A 21,137-nucleotide genomic window follows, 5' to 3' on the forward strand; every position below is an offset into this window, starting at 1 on the left:
CCTAGATCTTGAGGACTCTTCCCCAAAAAGTATTTCAATAGGACTAAGCAGCACAGACTCCATTTTGGGTCATTTATTCTCCTCTCCCATAGCTATTCCTCTAGTAAACCTTTAGTAAATGCCCCTGTAGTTCTGAAGGCCTTCATTTAGCAGGAGGGAGACAAATAAGAACACAGCACGATACAGCCTCGCAGCTGTGTCCTGCTGGGTCCCAGGCTCTCGTGGAGCTTGTCAGGCAGATGGAGTGGGGCAGTCCAAAGCAGGGAGGGGTGGACATGTCACCTGATATGCCTGCAGCATCACAGTTCAGCGCAGCAGGCACAGGACACAGGGAGGGCTCAGCCAGGGCCACTGCAGGCCGGGAGCACTGGGACACAGGGCAGTCAGGCCCCAGGACAGGAGGGGAGTAAAAGCCAGGAGGCCAAAGGGAACCTGGGAGTCTGACCATTGCTGCTGGGCCTGTCTGAAGAACACAGCTCTATGCAGTATGTCCTAAACTGTACTCTGTGAGACATTAATGGAGTGGGTCTCAACCACATCAGAATCCCCTGGGGAGCTTTAAGAAAAAGAATCCCAATTGTTGTGAACAAGAACCATAAACAGATGCCAAAGCTAAGAGACAGCTTGACCTGGAATATTTACATAATCTCGATGATCTCCCATAAGAGACTTACTAACTACACAATGGAAAACGGCCATAACCCTGGAAAAAAGTGGACGAGACCTCCTTCCTATGGAACAGGTCAAGACTAGAGCGCCACCTCTGGTCTGCAGCCTGGAACAACATCTACGCCGCAAGCGCCGGCAGCCAACGGTCAGCTGTCCAGGGCCCCGCACCTGGTGCGGAAAGACCGTCCTCAGACCACAAATCATTCTCTCCTCTGGGGACCTGCCATGGGAGGTCGTTCAGGCCCTTGGGAAGCTAACCCACACCTCTGCCTGCGCCAGCCGAGCCGGGGCTAAAACCATCTTCCCCACCCGGAACTCGGGGTGGTTGGAAGCCACTGTCTGTGGCCAAAGTATCACTGAGGACCCCATCCCTCCCACTCTTGCGGAAGGCCTTTTGCACTAAGGCTAGAAAATAATTTGTTCCTGCCTGGGAATGGCTGCCTATTTCTGGAAAGTGAAATCTTTGATCTTGTTGCCCTCTGACCTCTGCAGCCAGTGTGCAACCTCAAGCCCTTTAAAAAAAAAAAAAAGAAAAAGAAATTGTTAAATGAAGACACAGGCACTTTTCCATTTTCTGCAAGCAGGAGGATGAAACCCAGCCGGGGGGCAGGAAAGAGCATGTGGAGGAAAGAGCAGCAGCATGTTAAGGAGTCAGCTAGCGGCGTGTCACGGGACTAACTCCTGACGCTGGCTCTTGGCGCCTCTTCAGTTTCCTGAGGGCTTTAATTAATCTGCTTGGAGATGTATGGGTGGAGGAGAGTGTCCCGGGAACACACCGTGACATGTGTTCCCCACCCAGACTCCCAGACTCAGAGCCTCCCACAGGCAGGGTGGCACTTCGCCCCCTCATGTGCTCCCGGGCCCAGCACGGCACCCGGTGCTGACAAGGACTCAGAGTCTAGTGAATAAATGTATGAACTTTTGACAGTCTGAAAAGTAAAGTGGCAGAACTGCAAGAGGCTGGGCCCTGAAATTAGGAAATAAGCTTCTAAGTGTTTAACTCCCAATGGGTCAATGGGAGAGAGGAGCCCACACCAGACTGGTTTCTGAAGCAGTCACTTTCCCAGCAGTTAAGCTTGGAAGGGCCATTTGCCTTTTACTCTCTAATGTGTGTGTCCCTCTAACTCATGCCAGCCCAACTCCAGTGCAGGTGAGCGGGAAAGGGCCTGACTATGGCCAGATGACAAACTTGCACATCAGGGAGAAGAGGCGGTGGGGAAGGGTGGGCTGGAAGGCCGGCTGGCGGTCAGAACGCTCCGTGCCTCCCCCTGGCCGGTGCCTCCCCCTGCCTAAGTCAGCCCCACCCTTTGTTCTCCTCCCCAGACCAGCACAGGGAGCCCAGCTGGTGCCTCTAAGCTAAAAAAAACCCTGGGATCTTCACCTTCCTCTGTCCCAAATGATTCCAATTTTATTTTTTTAAAAATGTTTTTATTTATTTTTGAGACACAGAGAGACAGAGCATGAGCAGGGGAGGTGCAGAGAGAGAGGGAGACACAGAATCCGAAGCAGGCCCCAGGCTGTGAGCTGTCAGCACAGAGCCCGACGCAGGACTTGAACCCAGAAACCATGAGATCATGACCTGAGTTGAAGTCGGACGCCCAACCGACTGAGACACCCAGGCGCCCCTGATTCCCCCAATTTTGTTTCAGAATCTGCCCTTGAACCCACTCTTGCTTCTCCATCCCCACAGCCACTGTCTTGGCTCAATCCCATCACCACCTCTTGCCTGATCTCCTCACTGGCTCTGAATCTCACCCAGTCTACCGTCCACACAGCAGCCAGAGGTTTCTCTCCTTTTACATCCTCACTGGCTCCCTGTGGCCTCCAGGATAAAACCCAGTTCCTGGAAGCCCTCCACATGCTGCCTTGCCCTTCCCAGCCACACAGGACTGGTTTTCAGTCCCCCAGTGCACATGTCCAGCGAGCACTCTTCCACAGCCTCCACACACTGTCCCCTCTGCCGTGTCCACCTGCTGACCCCTACTTCAAGTCTCTCCTCCTCCCCGCGGCCATCCCAGGCCTGCAGGCACAGTGAGCCCACCTCTGCTGGCCCATCAACCACACTGTCCTGTAACTCTTTTCTTAGGGTGCCTCTCCTTTCCGGACTGTTTGCCCTTGAAGGCAGGGTCTTCGCTATCCTCGTGTCTCTATATGTGGATGGCCAGCACCAGACACAGGTGCCAGCAAAGGTTTGTAAAACAAAGATGACAGCAGGCGACGAGAATCTGGGACCATGAGCACAAGGCAGTGTGCTCATGAAGAGCCTGACGGGAGGAGAGGAAGATCTGGAACCACTAGAAATGTTTAGGGTGCTGGCCATCACCACATGTGCAGGCCAGTATTTAAATGGAGCCCATAGCTCATTAGTGAGTTGTGAAATTAATTTCCTGGGTAACAACCAGCATTTAAAAAAAACAGAACAGAGGATACCTGGCTGGCTCAGCCGTAAGAGCATGCAACTCTCGATCTCTGGGTCATGAGCTTGAGCCCCACACAGTGGGTGTAGAGATTACTTAAAACAAAACAAAACAAAACAAAACACACACACACACACACACACACACACACACACACACACACACACACAAAGACATAGTACAAACTATTTCTTGTTCCAATTCTATGATATATGTGCATATAAAATAAATGTGAAAAGACAATCATTAAACCATTCTAGCATGGTATCCAAGAATATGGACTTTGGGTCTAAAGTTGGGCTCCCCCACTTACTAGTTGTATGTCTTTTAGCAGATTATGGAACCCCTTGTGTCTTCGTTTCCTCATCTGTAAAATGGTGGCTCTGAGCATTGAGATAAATACATAAAGTACTTGGAATAATGCCTGGCACAGTAAGGCCAATAGGAGTCTTTATTAATATTATTAACATGATGATTATGTATTTAATATTATTATTATTAAGCCACAACAGAAAATGTATTTCCTACCACAGGTAATGATCAGAAGTTTGAAAAACACTGGTCTTAGGCACTATATATACAACCGTCTCATATGCTGACAATTCTGTAGATGGTTATTATCCCCATTGTAATGACGGAGCAACTGAATCTCGACGGAAGGGCCTGCTCAAAAGGTCACTGTGGCTGGTAAATGGCAGTGCTGGGGTCTGGTCCCCACCTCATTGCCATCTATAAAACAGCAGGGCTATCGGGAAAGAGAGGTCCAAAAGTGGGTTCTAGGGAAGGCAGGCCCCCAGGGACAGCCTGGGGAGTGGGAATCTGCTTATCCGTGGCAGGAAAGGCGGCTGGGGCTGTGGTTTGTAGGCTTCTGGAGCCCAGCACACGGGCGGGGAAGGGGAGATGAGGGCAGGGCGGTGGGACAGTACTCACTTGCACTCCGCCTCCGCATCGGCCTTGGCGGTTGTATAGAGCCCACGCAGCTTTGTCCGGTAATAGGGAGAGACTGCAAAGTGAACAGAGAAAGAGGCGTGGGCAAGGGGCAGCTGGTGGTCACGTGGCCCTGCTTCCAGTACACCCAAATCAGACTTCCGGAGGCTTACAGAGGCCACGGGCCAGGGTGTGAGCTTTACTGGGTCAGAAGTGCTCTCTGAGGCAGATGCCCATGTTCGACGAGTTCACATTTTCCTATGGTACAGATCACATCATTACATGTCAGGAGAGGACTTTCTAATCTCTGCCATCGCATGACAGAAAATACGTGTCAGCACAGAGGAAGACAGACAACTCTCAAAGCTGCTCAGGGTTGGAAAGCACCAACCCAGGAGGCTGAGCATGAGGGCTGCTGGGGCATGTGCAGTGCACGGGAGGGAAGCTCTCTCTAGAAAACACCAGCCTACTGGGGATGCTTGTGTGCCCAAAGGGGTTCCCCTGGATGCAGCCTCATTTCACTGACGTCCCAGTCCCTAGAATTGGGAGATTTTAAGGCTCCTTAGTGCTAAGTCATCTGCTATCTGTTTCCTGGGTCACCATATATCACATAGCCTAAGGGAAAACTGTCCCTCTGGCTAAGGAGCGGTTCATTTTGGGTTGTGTAGGTACATGCAAAAATCCTGTCCAAATCCTGTCCGACACTAGTAACAGTCAGGTTCCCTGTCTCGGCCCACACCCCTTTCTCTTGTGAGCCCAGCTACTTACTCTTGTTCTCTGTCTGCATCCGCTCATGGGTCTTCTGGATGTTCACTAAGTTGTGTTCGCTCCGTGAACGCTCTTCCTGCAAGGGTGAGGTCAACAGGCATGAGGGAGGCCCTTTATCCTGCTGTGGCACCCCGCATCCCAGGCCAGAGGCCCCAGAAATATTTATACCGGCATCTCCTGACCCTTACTTTTCAGGTTACATCCCACTACAAAAGACTTCATTTGGGAAGGAATTTCCGGGAACCGCTCCCTTCTGGGCCACATGACTGTGTGGTGCATGGCTCCCAGGAGATGGGTCCCTGTGTAACTATAAACCTGGATGACCGAATGCTTGGAGAGGACCCTGATTATAATGGACCAAAGTATAGCAGCGGCACATCCAACAGGCCGTGCACAAACACACACCACTCTTATTTTTGTGAATGAAAAGATATCTTTTTAAATGGAAAAAAATGGCTTTCTGATAGGCTTAAAGCAGCAGGCATCACATGGTGGGTCCAAATTCCCCTGGGGAACCTTCTCGCCCTGAGGTGAAGAAGGTTTGGAGAGGCCATTTGATACATTCAGGCTAAAATACATCTACGTGTGGCCACCATACATCCAGTATAGGGCACCCAGCATTTTGGAGTACGAAATAGGTCTCCTCACTTTACCCAGGCCAGTAGACAACAATGGCAACAAAATGCGTGCTGGAGAAAGTACACTGGCCCACAGACAGAAAAGGTTTTAGGGGAGACGGGTGCTAGTGTGCGCCTTATGGGACAATTGAATACACTTTTAAGGAGAAGTGGCATTCAGAGGAAGACTGATTAGTAAAACGAACAGACTAAGGTGAGTTCTCTGGTAGGAGGAAGACAAGGAGTGTGTGTCCACCTGGAAAGATGAGGAGGAGTTAGTGTATTGGGCCAGGTCAATCCAACAGATAGTGCTGGATAATTCACGGACCCATGTGTTATTGGGAAAGGTTTGCCATCCTGCCCCTCAGGGCCTCTTGGCTATTTTAATCTAGACGGGGGCTGCGCAGCCATGGGGCAATGGCCCTCCATTCTAGCCACTGAGCTCCAAGGACACACCTAGGGGAAGCACGGCTTTCTAAACCTGTGGCGGCCCTTCTAGGGCACCTGTACAGGGCTTTTATAATTTATACTGATGCACCATGACTACCTTGATCCAAGAACAGATCAAATTAGACATCCTGAGGTACAGCTGGCAGAGGTAGGGCTGTTACTTTGAGTATCGCTTAGGTCCTTTCCATAGGGAGGAGGTGAGCCCCGCTGTACAAGGGCACACAATGAAAACCAGTCTCTTTACAAGCCTGTGAGCTGCAATAGGGTGACTGGCTTTGTCACCAGAACCCAGAAATAACTGAATCGTGGCCAACCATAATAAAGCAAATATTGTAAAGTATACTTTTATTGTCCAGGACAATACCTAGTTAAGTACGATATCTAGTAAGTGGGCAAGGCCAATTCCGGTGCGAAGGCATAAGAAATAAGTCTATAATTCTTACTAACTTGTTCTATAATGAAACTGAATTCTACCATGATCATAGTTCAACAGTGTACCACCCTGGTATCGCCAGTAAAACTCAACTGCCTTACGTAAAGAAGTCATATGATAATTCTGGTACCAGTGCCCAAAGGAACAGTTCAACACAAACGTATTATAAGGCACAAACAGGAGTGGATGAAGGGGCGAAATGGGTAACCAAATTAGTATAAAAATATGAAAATGTATGTAATGGCTCAATAGGACAGGCTGTTTCTTGAAGTCTATCCCGACCCCACACCGGCTCCTCCAAATGTTAGGCATACTCGTGTTGACACTGCTGCTATAGCTGATGTAGAAATGCTGTATTAAATGTAGATGCTCCAATATCATTTCGCTCTAAGGGAGCCTAGGCCAAGGGCTGGGGACGGGGGGCTGTGCCGGAAAAGTTGAACTCAACAGGCCTGTGTTTTCAGATCCTGCACATTCCAAAAAAGTTTTGGCCCTTGACCAGCTCCTGGGAGAGAACTTCTGCCTGCACTCCTGGAATATCCTGCCCAGTAAGAGTATCTGTGTTCAGCTGAGATAAGAGGGTGGAGGGAAAAGAGGAATGGCCATAATGGGTACAGGGCATTTTTGTCAGATGATGTCAACATCCTGAAATTGATCGTGGTGATGGTTGCACAACTCTGTAAATACACCAAAACCACTGGAATCGGACACTTGGAACTAGTGAACCAGATCTCAATATAGCCGTCATTAAACAGAAAGAATCACAAAATCCTGCCCCTGATAGAAAATCCAGCAGGAAGGGTAGTTATACCCCCACATTCTCGTTCTTAAAACGCATTCTTCACATCACCTGGGCTCCTGCACGTCCAATCTCTCTGAACACAACCCTCCCCACCCCCTACCCCCCACCCCCCACCCCCCGCCCCTGCCCCTGCCACTCACATGCTGCCCTCCAGGAGCCAAGGGCTGCAGCTTTTTACCTGGGTTTGTTTGATCAGCTGATGGAGCTCCGTGAGAAGTTCTGCAATGCGGGAATCAGCAGACACCAGGGCCATTGCATACGGGGTGCCTGGGGTGGAGAGGAATAGGAGAGAACCCTGTTAGTGGCTGTTACGGGTTCATCGTGTCCTCCAAAAGGTATGTTGAAGCTCAGAATGTCAAATGATGACCTTGTACCAGAACATACTAAAACTACAGGAATTTCATATAATTTCTAGAACAGTTACAGCATTTACCCAAACAACATAACCTTTATCATCATCTCTGTGATACAACTTCCCAAGTAGCTTACCATACCAAATAAACCAGCCTAATCAGTCAAAAAGACTTTATTTAGAGTTTGAATCTTGGGAAGTTTCATGGTACATGCCTAAACAGGATCATAGATCACTATAAAACTCCATATTTAACTAACCAAGCTGACAATAAGAGATCATTTCAATCTTAGTCATGATTACATACAAAGTTCTTTTCAAAGATTTGCCTTGACAAACCTTCTACAACTTTCTTTTTCACTCAGGCTTTGTCCTAAGCCTTCTCTCTCTAAATAAACAGTCTCATTTTAGGACAAAATTACTTTATTTTTCCTCTCAACAAAATGTATTCTCATTTCTTGTATCTTCCTAACACATTTCCCACTTTCCTACATACAGAGTTGAGTCTCTTGTTAAGCATGCTTTGTTGAAAGATTGTGCTATGGGAAAACATGTTTTTAGAAATTATGAACTATATTCATAAATTTGCCAATCTAAAGAATTCTGGTATAGCAGACAGTTCACAATTGATTACTACTTCATGTTCACTGGAAACTAAGGCTTCTAAGTTAAAATTCTATTAAACATAATTAAGGCTGATGGAAATGATGAGGAAAGCAACCCTGTCAGTTTCTCCACAATAAGAAGCCAAAAACACAAACCTATGTTCAGAAAACAATGCTTTAGGTATTTTACCTTATTTAGAAAGGTTATGGATATCCAATGAATTCAATTTATCATTTAACTTAGCAAAACTTTAAAACTTTCAGGTTACTGGGGCACCTGGGTGGCTCAACCGGTGAAGCATCCAACTTTGGCTCAGGTCAGGATCTCATGGTTTATGAGTTTGAGCCCCACATTGGGGCTGACAGCTTAGAGCCTGGAACCTGCTTTGGATTCTCTGACTCCCTCTCTCTCTGCCCCTCCCCTGCTTGCATGGGTACTCTCTCTCTCAAAAATAAATAAACATAAAAAAAAATTCATGCTACAAAAGATCTTGAAAGCCATTAAAAGTTTTACCTAGAAACCTTTTCATTTATTCAACCTACCTACTTGTTCATAACCATTACCCATGAAAGCTTTATGAGACAGTTCATGAGATCAAGCCCCACCTCAGGCTCTGTGCTGACAGCACAAAGCCTGCTTGGGATCCTCTCTCTCTCAAAATAAATAAACTTAAAAACAATAAACAAACTTAAATTGACTTTACATCAAAATATGTTGCACCTGTGCCCACTAAAAGTCAATCAATCTGCTCCACACCGTCCATGTTACTTGGGGTACCTGTGGGGAAATCTGAGGGGTGGTTTAAGTCCAAGGGAACCGTTAGGCCCCTTCTTGCTGACCTGGGAGGTGTTTCAGTTTGAACCTCAAAAGGAGGTGGCCCAACAGCTTGGAGTGCTCTCTGCTCCTTGACACTGAGAGTAGGACCAGAAACCACTGGTGCCACAGGCACTGAGGAGGGTGCAGGAGCCTGTTAGGTAAGCCTTGCCTAGGGTGGAGGGTGGTGCAGAAACAGGAGGAGAGGGAGGAGGAGGCAGAAGAGGCGAGGTGCTGCCTGCAAGGCTGGAGGCGATAAAAGCCCAAACAGAAGAAAGAGACTCCCGGTCACCAGACAGAAGAACAGATGAACATTTTCTTTCCCCCAACAAAATGTGAAAAAAGACAGTCTAGTCTGGCCAGACAATACAGGGAACCCCCTTGAAACAAAAGGAGTTTCAAAAGCTGCTTGGGAATATTCCTTAAAGTCCTCATCCTGAGGAAGACCTATAACAGACAATTGGCTCTGTTTATCACAGCCATTAACCTGGAGACGAAGGAGGGAGACGTCTCCACGTACAAGGATCAGGCGACATTCATCCAGGTCTCTCGAGACAGATTTCAGATCTGACACACAGAAGCAGCAGCAAAGAGGAGACGAGTAACTCAGGAAAAAGGGGAGGGGGGGGCTGTACAGGATCCTGGCAGCAACCTGTTTACAAAGAGACAAGGTGGGTGGGCACACAGAACAGGACAGAACACAGGCTTGTGGCAGATTAACAGAAGTACAAGGCCTAAGGCAGGTGAGCTGATGGTGGATTGAGGAGTGGACGAGGTGGGTGTTCTCAGGGCCCCTAAAAGAGCATGGACAGATCAGGGTTTGGGTACAGATCCGTAAAAGCCTGACCATGTGGGATTTCGGTCCATTTTTCTAGTCAGACTTCTCCATTCTTTAGTTTATACTGAGGCCGACAATGTTACAAAGAAGCCGACGTGGGAAGGAAGCATACAAGGTGCCAGGGTCAAACTGGTTCTAGTTTCTCAAGATGCATCTCAAGGCGGGGTGGGATGGGATCAAGGATTTAGAGGAAAGAAAGTTGACAGTCTCCTGGGCTAGAGGCGTCCCTGCTGAACCCCAAGAGCGCCACCTTGGAGAGTCTGGGCCCTGGGACATCTCCCTGGAACCATCACACTATCATCCCTGATGCAGGTGGGCATCCCCAACCTGCTGCCCTCTTTGGCCTAGCGTGCCCCCCAAGAGGGAACCCCTGCCCATCCTTCCTTTCAATCAACATGCGTGTCGTTGGGAGAGACAGGAGAAGTCTCCCCTGTACTGAGATATAATCTGGCATACTGGAATTTTTTGTTTCCTTTTGAGGCCTTTCCCCAGGGAGATCAGAGAGAGCGAGCAGAACAAAGAGTGACTAAGCAACTGTCCAGCACAAGGAAGGTGAGAACCTCACCGATGAAGACGGTCACTCGACCTGTTGTTACCCTGTCCCTTCATGGCTGCCAAAGGTGTTGCCGTGTGAATTGGGGAGACCCCAATCCCTGGAGCCTTGACCCAGCCAGACCTAAAGCGGATGCTGAAGGTTCTTGGTCTTGTCTCAGGAAGGAGCTCAGGACAGACATGCAGCACAGCAGATGAGTAAAAGAAGTGGGGAGGGAAAGGTTATTAAAGTGAAAAAGACACTCTCGAGATGTGAGAGCAGGCAAGCTCGAGAGAGTGAGCTGCACGCCCTGGCACTTGGGTTTCTATCTTTTATTGGCAGTGTTAACTAGGAGGCAGTATTTATTCTTTGGGGTGGGGAGTAGGGTTCGGCACTTTTTCTTTAAATCCAAATTAACTCCATTGTGTTAGGAGACAGGGAATCCTCTGGGACTGAAGAAGCTGATCCCATCCATAGTTACATTAACTAAGAGTCCTTGACCAAAATCTCCCTCGGCTTCTGAATGGCATCCTATCAGGAACACTGCTGAAGCTTCCTGGGGTTCAGGGTGGCAGGAGGCACCCTCCCCTGACTGCTCTGACACCCCTGTACTACTTGAGGAGGGATGTGGGCCTCCCTCCACTTCCCCTATTGCACCCTAACCTGCAGTAGGTGCGGGGAGATGGACTGAAATGCCGCAACCATTGAGGCTGCCTCTTTCCATTTTGGGGGAGTCGGTAGGCTTGGTGACCAATAATGATACCCTTCGTAAGCCTCTGGATCTAGCAGTAATGGATGGGGTGGAGGTTCTGGCCTTTGTTTAGAAGGGGCAGCCATTTCATATCGAATTACGCACGAGATATCTAAGGTACCTTTACCCCGAGAGCAGGACCAAGAACACCAAACAGTCGATGGGGAAGGTCAAATGAGAGACATGAAAAGATGGCAGTGTGGAACTCCTACCTAACCCGGGCAACTTTCTCATGAGTTTCAGCCGTGATCCAGTCCCAAGGGAGGGGTCCCCTGTTGGGTGAGTGCCCCAAATGGGAACAGCTCCCACCTGTCCCTTTCGGGAAGCACACAAGAAGATGTATCTTGAATTTTATGCTCATCGAGGGATCACACTGGGCTATTTAGGGGGTCGCCTAAATAGGTTGGCAGCCACCCTAATGACATGTATGGCCATCCCAAGCCCAAGAAGAATACAAACGTTATAAAAAACAGCAAAACAGGAGCTCCCGGGTGGCTCTGTCAGTTAAGTGTCTGACTTCGGCTCAGGTCATGATCTCATGGCTCCTGAGTTTGAGCCCTGCGTCAGGCTGTGTGCAGACAGTTCAGAGCCTGAGGCTACTTCGGATTCTGTGTCTCCCTCTCTCTCTCTCTCTCTCTCTCTCTGCCCTCCCCTGCTCACACTCTGTCTCAGCCCCCAAAATAAACAAACACTAAAAAAAAAATAAATAAATAAACCAGTAAAACAGGGAGAGCCTGATTTCTGACCAACGCTGTTACGGCCAAGGTACCAGTGTCCAGCTGGGGGGCAGAAGTTTGTCCCTCCCTGTAGTGTAGCCACAGGCACAGGTTCTCTCCTGAGCACTTGGACAAGACACATTCTGGAGAGTCATACTATTCAGGACATCTCCAAAAAAGAACAAGAAAGAAACAAATACTGGGGGTAAAGAAGACTTACCAAGCCGCACTGAAGCTCCTGAATTTCTTTCATCACTGTCCCCGTACAGGCTACCAAAAATTATGTGGGGGTTGAGGCCAACAGTAAAGAAAGAATTCTTGAGCCGCTGACAGTGCAACTTACTAAGTGTATTTAAGTAGCATGGGAACCCAACCCACGGGCAGAAGGTGCTATACTTTTGCTGTGTGAGGCTGGTGGTTATATATACTCAGTAATCAAAGGGAAGGAGGCATGCTGGGAATATCAGATTACCAAAATTTCTTCGAATTTCTTTGAATGTCTACTCGTAAAACTACTTTTGCAAGATTCCTTTGTCATTCAGTTCGATATTAACTATTGGAGATATAGAGGCAGTCGCGAGACCCTTACAGAATGTAGTAACCAGCATGTATTTGATCTGTATCAAAACTATGCAGGCTTTAGGTCAGCTTCCTGGATAAGGGTAAGCATCTTCCTGCTTCTGTCCCTCATCATTTTCAGTGCAATCCCAGCTGGCTTCTTTGCAGAAATTAACAAGCTCATCCTAAAATCCATTTGGTAACTCAAGGGATCGAGAATAGACAAAACAATCTCGAATATAAAGATGTTTTCCCAATTACAAAATGCACTACACAAAGCTATAGCAATCAAGGCGATGCAGTACTGGCATAAGGATAGACCTATCAATCAATGACACAGAATCGAGAGACCAGAAATAAACCCTCATACCTACAGTCAATTAATTTCCAACCAGGGTCCCAAGACAACTAGAATAGTCTTTTTGACAAACAGTACTGGGACAACTAGGTATCCATATGTAAAAGAATGAATTTCGACCCCTTCCTCAGACCATATACAAAAATGATCTGGGGCACTTAGGTGGCTCAGTCGGTTAAGCATCTGACTTCAGCTCAGGTCACGATCTCATAGTTCATGAGTTTGAGCCCCGCATCAGGCTCTCCACTATTGGCACGGAGCCTGCTTTGGATCCTATGTCCCCCCCCCTCTGCCCCTCCCCACTTGTTCTCTTTCTCTCAATAAATAAGCTTAAAAAAGATCTGAATAGACAGTTCTCCAAAGAAGATATATAAATGGCCAAAAAGCACATGAAAAGATACTCAGTATCACTAGCCATCAAGAAAATACAAATCAAAACCACAAGGAGGTATCATTTCACATTAAAAAGAGACATAACAAGTGTTGGTGAGGATGTGGAGAAATCCTACGAATGGAGGAAAGCGGTATTGTTCACACAAAGGCAGATATGATTCAACAATAAAAGGAACGAAGTATGACACATACTACAACACAGGTGAACCTTGAAAACCTTATGCTAAGTAAAAGAAGCCACACACGACAGACTGCATTACCTACTGTACGATTCCATTTAGATGAAATATCATCTAGGTAAATCCACAGAAAATGGCGGCGGGGGGGGTGGTGGTGGCGGGAGTGTGGTTAGGGGGAAAGGGACTGTTAATGAGTACGGGGCTTTTTAGCCAGGGGATGACCACGTTCTAAAACTGATTGTGGTGACAGCTGCACAACTCTGAATATACTGAAATTCACTGAGTTGTTAATTTTAGATAGATATACCTCCCACGCCCAGCCACCAGCCTCAGGTAAACACTAATCTATTTCTGTTTCTATAGATTTTTTTTTTAATTTTTTTAAATGTTTATTTATTTTTGAGAGAGAGAGAGAGAGACAGAGACAGAGACAGAGCATGAGTGGGGGAGGGGTAGAGAGAGAGGGAGACACAGAATCTGAAACAGGCTCCAGGCTCTGAGCTGAAGTCGGACACTCAACCGACTGAACCATCCAGGCGCCCCTCTATAGATTTTCCTATTGTGCACTTCATTTATTCTCATTGTTGAATAATATTCCTCTGCTCGCATACACCACACTTTGTATATTAATCCATCAACTGATAGACATTTGGGTTGTGTTCACTTTTGGCTAATGAGAATAACACTGTTATGAACAGTCGTGGACAAGCTTTTCTGTGGACATGTTTCCGTTTTCTCGGTCTATACCCAGGAGTGGAACTGCTGGGTTGTATGGTAACTCTAGGTTTAACCTTTTGAGGAGCTGCCAGATGGTTTCCAAAGTGGGCGCACCATTTTACATTCCCAGCAGCAAAGCACCAGGGTTCCGATATCCCTACATCTGCAGCAGTGCGTGTAACTGTCTTTCTGATCACAGCCCTCCTAGTGGGGTTGAAAAGTTAACTAGCAGTTTTGATTTGCATTTCCCCCATGGCTAATGATGCCGAACGTGTCTTCACCTGTTTATTAGCCATTTGTGTGTCTGCTCTGGAGAACTGCCCTTTACCCATTTTTATTGGGTTGTCTTTATTTTTGTCTTTGAAATACATTTTTAGGGGCGCCTGGGTGGCGCAGTCGGTTAAGCGTCCGACTTCAGCCAGGTCACGATCTCGCGGTCCGTGAGTTCGAGCCCCGCGTCAGGCTCTGGGCTGATGGCTCAGAGCCTGGAGCCTGTTTCCGATTCTGTGTCTCCCTCTCTCTCTGCCCCTCCCCCGTTCATGCTCTGTCTCTCTCTGTCCCCCCAAAAATAAAATAAACGTTGAAAAAAAAATTAAAAAAAAAAAAAAGAAATACATTTTTAAATGTCTATACAGTCCAATTTATCTATTTTTCCTGATTGCTTGGGACACAAGACACATTTTCCCACATGCAACACTATTTTTTACCACCACAGCTTTACATAATACATTTTAATACAGGGAAGAACATGTCCCTTAAAAAAAAAAAAAAGTCCAGCTGCATTAGCTAGAATCGCATGAAATAATAGATCTCGAGTTTAGAGAGTTTAGAGATTAGAAGCGTACAAACTTGAGAATGATCAGCATGAAGGAACTGATCTGCTGAGTGAGAAAAGAGGAAGGAGAAAGACCCCCCCAGTGAGCTACACCAAAGGTGAAGGTGTGGACGGAAGGAGAGCTCAGTGGAAAGATCCCAAGGAGGATGGATTCGCGTGGAAAAGAGTTGTTCTCTCCCGCTAAGTAAAGCAGGAACCCTGGGTGGAGCCACCTGCCGTGGACCTGCCCACACCGGTGCACGGTAAAATTGGGGCGAGCCCCACAACCGGACGGGTGCATCTAACTTTACGCTGTGCCACCACAAACACCGGCGGCAGGCGTGCCCACAATGCTGTCCCGTAAATTGGTGTCGTTCCCGGCAAGTCTGTCTGACATTTCAACCTTTCTCCTTCTTTCGATGTTTTTGCTGCTGCCCTCAGACCCGGGTCTGAGCCCCCCTAGCTGAAGTCCCAAGTTCCCACTCTGGTCAGAAGAGAAGCCAGAGACCCTGTTCCCACCATGAGCAGGACAAGCTAAGTGCAGCAGCACCGGTCACCTCTGCACTTAGTGAAGAGCAACCCGTCATCTGTGCTCTGAATCCCATCTCCTCTCGGGCCGGCTGACGCCCCTTTCCTACGCCGTATGGCACACGAGCATACTTTAGGAGAGCCCATCTTAAAAATTAAATATGTAAGAGCTTCCAAACCCCACACTCCCCTCCAGCTCCCCACCTCGTCTCTTCACGGCAAAACTTCAGAAGTGGTCCAAGCCCGTGCTTCTAGTCCTCGCCCCCATTTGACTTCGCAACCCACTTCAGTCTAGCTTCCGTCCTCCCCAGCCCAGCGATGATGCTCTCGGGAGAACCAGGAACCGGACAGGTCAAAGAATTAGATCTTTCCCCTGCCTGCATCCGCTGGACACAGGTGCCCACTGCCTCTTCCCCCGGCGTCAGGACCTCCCTCCTGCGTGGTCAGCCTCCACTCCTCTCCTGCACCGGCCTCTCGCCGGCCTGTCCTGCAAATGCTGGCGCTCCTTGGGGCTCGAGCCTGGCCGCCGCCGTATACACTTCCAGGTCTCTCCCCCACCCCACCCTGCCCTGGCCGCCACCCCATCCACCTGCCCCCAGATGTTACAGGAAAGGACTCGGGAGTGGTCTCAGTCAGGACTTTACTAGGACCTCAGGAAACAGGCAATGGGAGAGACAGGAGCCACCACGCAGGAGAAGCACATGTACACAACTACCTCCTGCCAGAGCTGTGGCACCAGAGAGGGTGGAAGCCTGAGGGGAAGGCAGTGTGGATGCGGGGTGGGGGTGGGGGGCTTCGGGTGGGGAAATGGGAGTACGCTGGCTGAGGGGCTTCTAGAAGCATGCTGAGAACAAGACCAAGGGCCAGAGAACAGGGCTGCATCTGAAGAAGACACGGGCAGTTGAGGGACGGGATCCGGCCCTGAGATACACACAGTGGCAGCCCTCGTTATTTGCGAACATTCCTTCCAGCCTAGCCCATCATCATTTTCGAACATTCCTTCCAGCCCGTCCCATCTACAAACACTTGACATGGAGGTCCCTTCCACCACCCCTCCCCTCCAGAGAGGCTGAAGGGCATGCCCTTCCCCCAAAGCTTACACTTGCAAGGATCAGCTCAAGCCTGGTCTTGCCTGACTGTCCCTCAATAAGCCAAACGTGTCTCCTGTTGGACTCTTCCTATCTAGACTTTCCAACCTACCTTTATAAACTGGCTTTTCTTCCCCAACCAGACTGGGAGCTCCTCAGGCAAGAACAAACACCTCTGCTTTCATCAGCAATCCCCTCACATCAATAACCACCACTGGTAAGTGGTGTCAAGGACTTGGCAAGAACTTGATAATAATTCTACTTGACACACCACCTCTCTCCTGCCCTGACCCTCTCCCCACCCCCCGCCCCCGCAGTAAGGTCCACTGTGAACTTCCCACATCAACTCTCCCAAACTTTGTTGTTAAGCAAAGGCTTCTTTCCTCGAATTATCAACTATGAGCCACATGGCACCAACTCCCAAATCTACCTCCAGCCCCCACAGCTTCCCCAAGATTCAGAACCTTATTTTCATGCCGGCTGGACAGCCCTACCAGAGAAGACCCCAAATCCCTATGCCTGACACAGACCTTCCTTGTATGAGTCTCTCCTATATGCTATAAATTTTCTACTATTTCAGAAAGATTTTAAATCAATTTGTCCAGAAACCATTCTAAAATACTGGTGATGGCTGTACAAATCAGTGAAACAACAACAACAAACCAACAATGAATCGTGCACTTTGGGTGAATTGTATGGTATGTGAATTATAGCTCAATAGAACTTAAACAAAACAAAACAAAACCTGTATGTCCAAAACCCAACTCATCCCTCCCTACCCACTCCACCCCTAAACTCCTGTGTGCTAGCTCGCTCCTTCCCTGCCGGCATGTCCAGAAGCCACTCAGCTGCCTGTGCTGAAAACAGCTGTTTTCAAACCACCTTCTCCCTCAATCCCCTGTCCAATCGGTCACCGATCCTGTTGACTCACTGCCCCCTTCTTAGCCTTCAGTCACTGTTTCCCACCACACCAATGGCCTCCCGGTAACTTACACAGCACCCTCTTCTGCATTTTCCTCTCCATCAAATCCACCCTCGACACGGCCGCGGCACCACCCATCTGAAAGACAAGCGTGGCCATGTTCCCCTGCCAAACGCTTTCAACCCGCGCCTCCAGGGTACATCAAGTCCTTACCCACAACACAGACTCGACGGAAGTGGCCTCCATCCCTGGCCCCCCATTCCTATCTCCTCTCGTTACCCTGCCTGCCTCACACTTCATACTCCAGACACTTCACACTCCTGCTTTTGACCACACACCATGTCACATTTCTTATCCCCATGCTGTTCCCTCCATCTGGGACGTGCTTCCTGCAAGCAGGACATCTCTAATCCTCGGCCCAATTTAACTACTTACTCTCTAGGATCTGGCTCATATACCACCTCCCTTCACCAGCCACGGTCAGAAACCTGTCTCCTAGGCTGACTTGTCACCTTTCTCTGTGGCCTCGAATTATCCTGTGCCTCTCTCTACCATACATAGTGCCTATCAAATCATATTCAAATTCTCTTTGTGTGTTTTTGTCTCCTCTCTTGAGGGTGGGGATCACTAGATCCTCGATACCTAGCACAGGGCTCCACACGTACCCACTGTCCTCATTTTCTATTCCCATTCACACCTCAGCCCGACACAGCATGGCGCCTCCCGCCCAGTCCCCAGTGATCTCCTGTTAGCTCCTGGACCTTTCTGCTGCCCTGAACACCTGACCACATGCTGCTTCTCAAAGCTTGGCTGAGCTTCCAGGCCTGCGGTCCCTCCTATTTCTCCAACCACCCTGTGCGGTCCTTCTGCTGCCCCCTCCTCCAACCCACAGGACGGCTACTCCAGGACCCCCCTCTCAGTCTGTAAGCTCCCTGGGTAGCTCATCTGCTGTAAGGCCCCATATTCTGAAACTTCCAGATTCCTCCATCAACCCTGACCCCTCGCCAAGGTTCCCAGCTCAGATTTTGAGCTGCCAGCTGAGGGCCCGAGATGCCCCTCAGACAACTCACACTTCCTGCTCTGCTCTGCCTTCCAGATGTGGTTTGATGGCACCCATCGCTGCCCAGCCAGCCTCCCAGGCCTCACATCTCAGAGGCATCCACTCCTCCTTCTTGGCCATCTGCAACCCCACATCTCCCTGATCCACCCCATTCCATTCCTAGGGATTTTGCCTCAGAAATTTCTCCCAAACCCGGCCCCTCCCTTCCACCCCACCTGTCACTGTCTTAGTTGGGGCTCTCATCACATTATCACAATATCACCCATTGCTGTGCCTCACTGTGGCTGGACACAAAGCCTGTTCCTCTTAAGGAAAAAAAAAAAAAAAAAAAAAAAACCCTTTAACATATGCACATAATTAAAAAAAAAAGTAACCCCTACTGTTTCTTGGGTATTTCTCCAGAGGTATCCTATGCATACACAGGAAAAAAAGCATGTATCTCAGAAAACCTTTTGCAAATGGAAGATGCAGAGACACACACACACACACACACAAACACGTGATGGAGCTTGAAACTTTCAGCACACTGAAATTTGAAAGCTGACCCACGTGGTCTGGAGGGGAAGAAGGAGGTCAAAGAGCAAAGCAGTCAGGGCCTAATCTTGCAACCAGCAAGCAGCAGTGGGGGGATGGGCCCCGTTTTTGGAGACCTTTGGCCTCTGACACTCAGCCCCTATACCAATCATCGGGATCCCCTCACGTATAAATGGTGAAACGCTTTCGCCTCCCCTCATTTCTATCCAGTGTGAAACACTGTGAAGTGCTGAGATGGAGAACAGCATTCCGGAGGGTCGCCTTGTCCACTGGGCAGTGCCCCGCCCGGGAAAAGCTCATCTCTGGATTATACAACGAACGACTGCTTTCTCTGGAACCAGTCACCTCTGCAAGTGGACCATCAAGCTTTTCCACTACCCGGATGCCCCTTCCCCCCAAACCTAACAGACAAATGCCAGCATGTTCTTCCTGCTCAAATGCCCTCTCTTCTTTGGGGCACTCCTTAACCACTCAGCAGTGAGGAACGCCCCTGGGCCCCAGAGCACTCTGGCCACACCTCTCTTCCCATTTTTTCCTAATTTAGCAGACAAAAAAATAGTATAAGAATTATTAAAGAATTATTAAAGTAAACCTCAGCAACCTAAATGATTTTCATGTTGTGCGCCGCTCTCTGTACCTGCAACATAACTGCAATCAGAGTGCACTTGCTCTTGTAAAACTGTTTTCTATTTGTGTAGGAGCCCACTTCTAGGATTTCCAGCCCCTTAAGTACAAGAACTGAGTGTTAGTCATCTCTGTGCCTTGGCACCCGAAACAAAGCCTAGAACATAGGAGGGCTTGGCAGCTGTTTATCAGAAACTATTCTGGTAAACACAGGAAGAGGCAAACAGCATTCCCGCATGCCCAAACGCATCAAGTCACAAAAAGAAATGAAATACGCCACCAACAAGTCATCAGAGAAATGAACGGCCATGCATATTTTAGGAGCATTCCAAGGAGGGGAAAGGGGACAGAACAGGGAACATTAAGTTCTCATGAGGCCTTTTACTCACCCCGTGGGCGCTCCTTAACCTTTCTGAGTCTCCATAAAGACCAGAGCACCCACTGGAGGATTAACAACACAAGTAAGGTCCAGGCAGTGCCTGGGACAACACACACACTTAGTGGACATGAGTTTCCCCCTCTCTGTCCGCAGATGTGGCTCAGGGAACTGCCAGGAAAAAACAGGGACTATGCTAAGTCGAGCAAAGCAGTCAAAGGCACAAGCAAAAGAAAACACTGATGCATCCCGAGCCTGAGGGGAGCGGCTCTGAGCAGATGGCCCGCACAAAGACCACACCATGGAGGAGTGCTCTCCTGTGTGAGCTCTGCCTGCTGGGTGGCGCCTTGCTTGGGAGAACCACCTCATTTTATGATTTTACAACAAACTCCCACTAACTGGATCCAGTTGGTTGTGAACTTGGACTTCCCCAGAAAACATCTGCAACACCAGAGCCTGTGGGAACGAAGCACCGGGCACTGGAACTTGGCTGAAAGGCCAGAGCTCCCAGCTGGGAGGACATGACTTTGAGCCCAAGCTGCCTGTTATCAGAGTCCAAAGGCCCCAGCTGATCTATCACTGTTCTTAACCCTGGGAGGCCAGGCAATCCCTGCAAGGTTTCAGGCATTCTTCTGAATTCTAAGGCAAGGCCCAACAGTATACGCTTTTTGGCTCCTAGCACTCTCTTCTTCCAACCGGTTTAGAAGCCACAACTTCCGCGGCGCCTGGGTGGCTCAGTTGTTGAATATCTCGCTCTTGATTTGGGCTTAGGTCATGATTCCAGGGTCATACGATCAAGCCCCAGGTCAGACCCATGCTGAGCGCAGAGCCTGCTTAAGATTCTCTCTCTCTCCCTCTGGTCCTCTATCCTGCTCATGCTCTAAAAAAAAAAAAAAAAAAAAAAAAAAGCCCCACCTTCTATTTCTACCCAGAGGGAACCACCATTCTGACATTTTTCACTATCGATTAGTTACACCTGTTCTAGAATTTCACTGAAATGTAATCATGCCATCCACCATCTTTAGGGTCCGGATTCTCTCAACATGTTTTTGAGATTCATCGGTGGTGGTATGTGTATCAGGAGTCTGTTTCTTTCCACTGCCCAGCAGCATTCTCCTGTATGAAAAAACCTGTTTCTTTAACCAGCCCTCGCTTTGGTGGCACCTGGGTGATTCCCAGTTCGGGGCCACTGTGAATAAAACTGCCACGAGCAGTCACATGTGAGTCTTTTTTCGGACATATGTTCATTTCTCTTAAGTGCTTAGGTCTGAGGTGGATACTTAATTTTACAGGAA

General features: G+C 48.7%; 1 protein-coding gene across 3 annotated transcripts in view; it reads right to left on the reverse strand.

The window, feature by feature from the left end:
• SGF29 (SAGA complex associated factor 29) overlaps positions 1-21,137 on the reverse strand; it is a 31,675-nt gene that overhangs the window by 3,638 nt on the left and 6,900 nt on the right. For all 3 annotated transcript variants that reach the window (XM_006942198.5, XM_006942199.5, XM_045047419.1), the window contains 3 exons: positions 7,262-7,350; positions 4,782-4,857; positions 4,017-4,089 (listed from right to left, as the gene is read on the reverse strand). In XM_006942198.5, the coding sequence (XP_006942260.1) occupies positions 4,017-4,089; positions 4,782-4,857; positions 7,262-7,336 (224 nt within the window). In that variant the 5' untranslated portion in view covers positions 7,337-7,350. The remainder of the gene's footprint in view (positions 1-4,016; positions 4,090-4,781; positions 4,858-7,261; positions 7,351-21,137) is intronic.

The sequence above is a fragment of the Felis catus genome, chromosome E3, assembly GCF_018350175.1.
Source record: "Felis catus isolate Fca126 chromosome E3, F.catus_Fca126_mat1.0, whole genome shotgun sequence".
NCBI classification, from domain to species: domain Eukaryota; kingdom Metazoa; phylum Chordata; class Mammalia; order Carnivora; family Felidae; genus Felis; species Felis catus.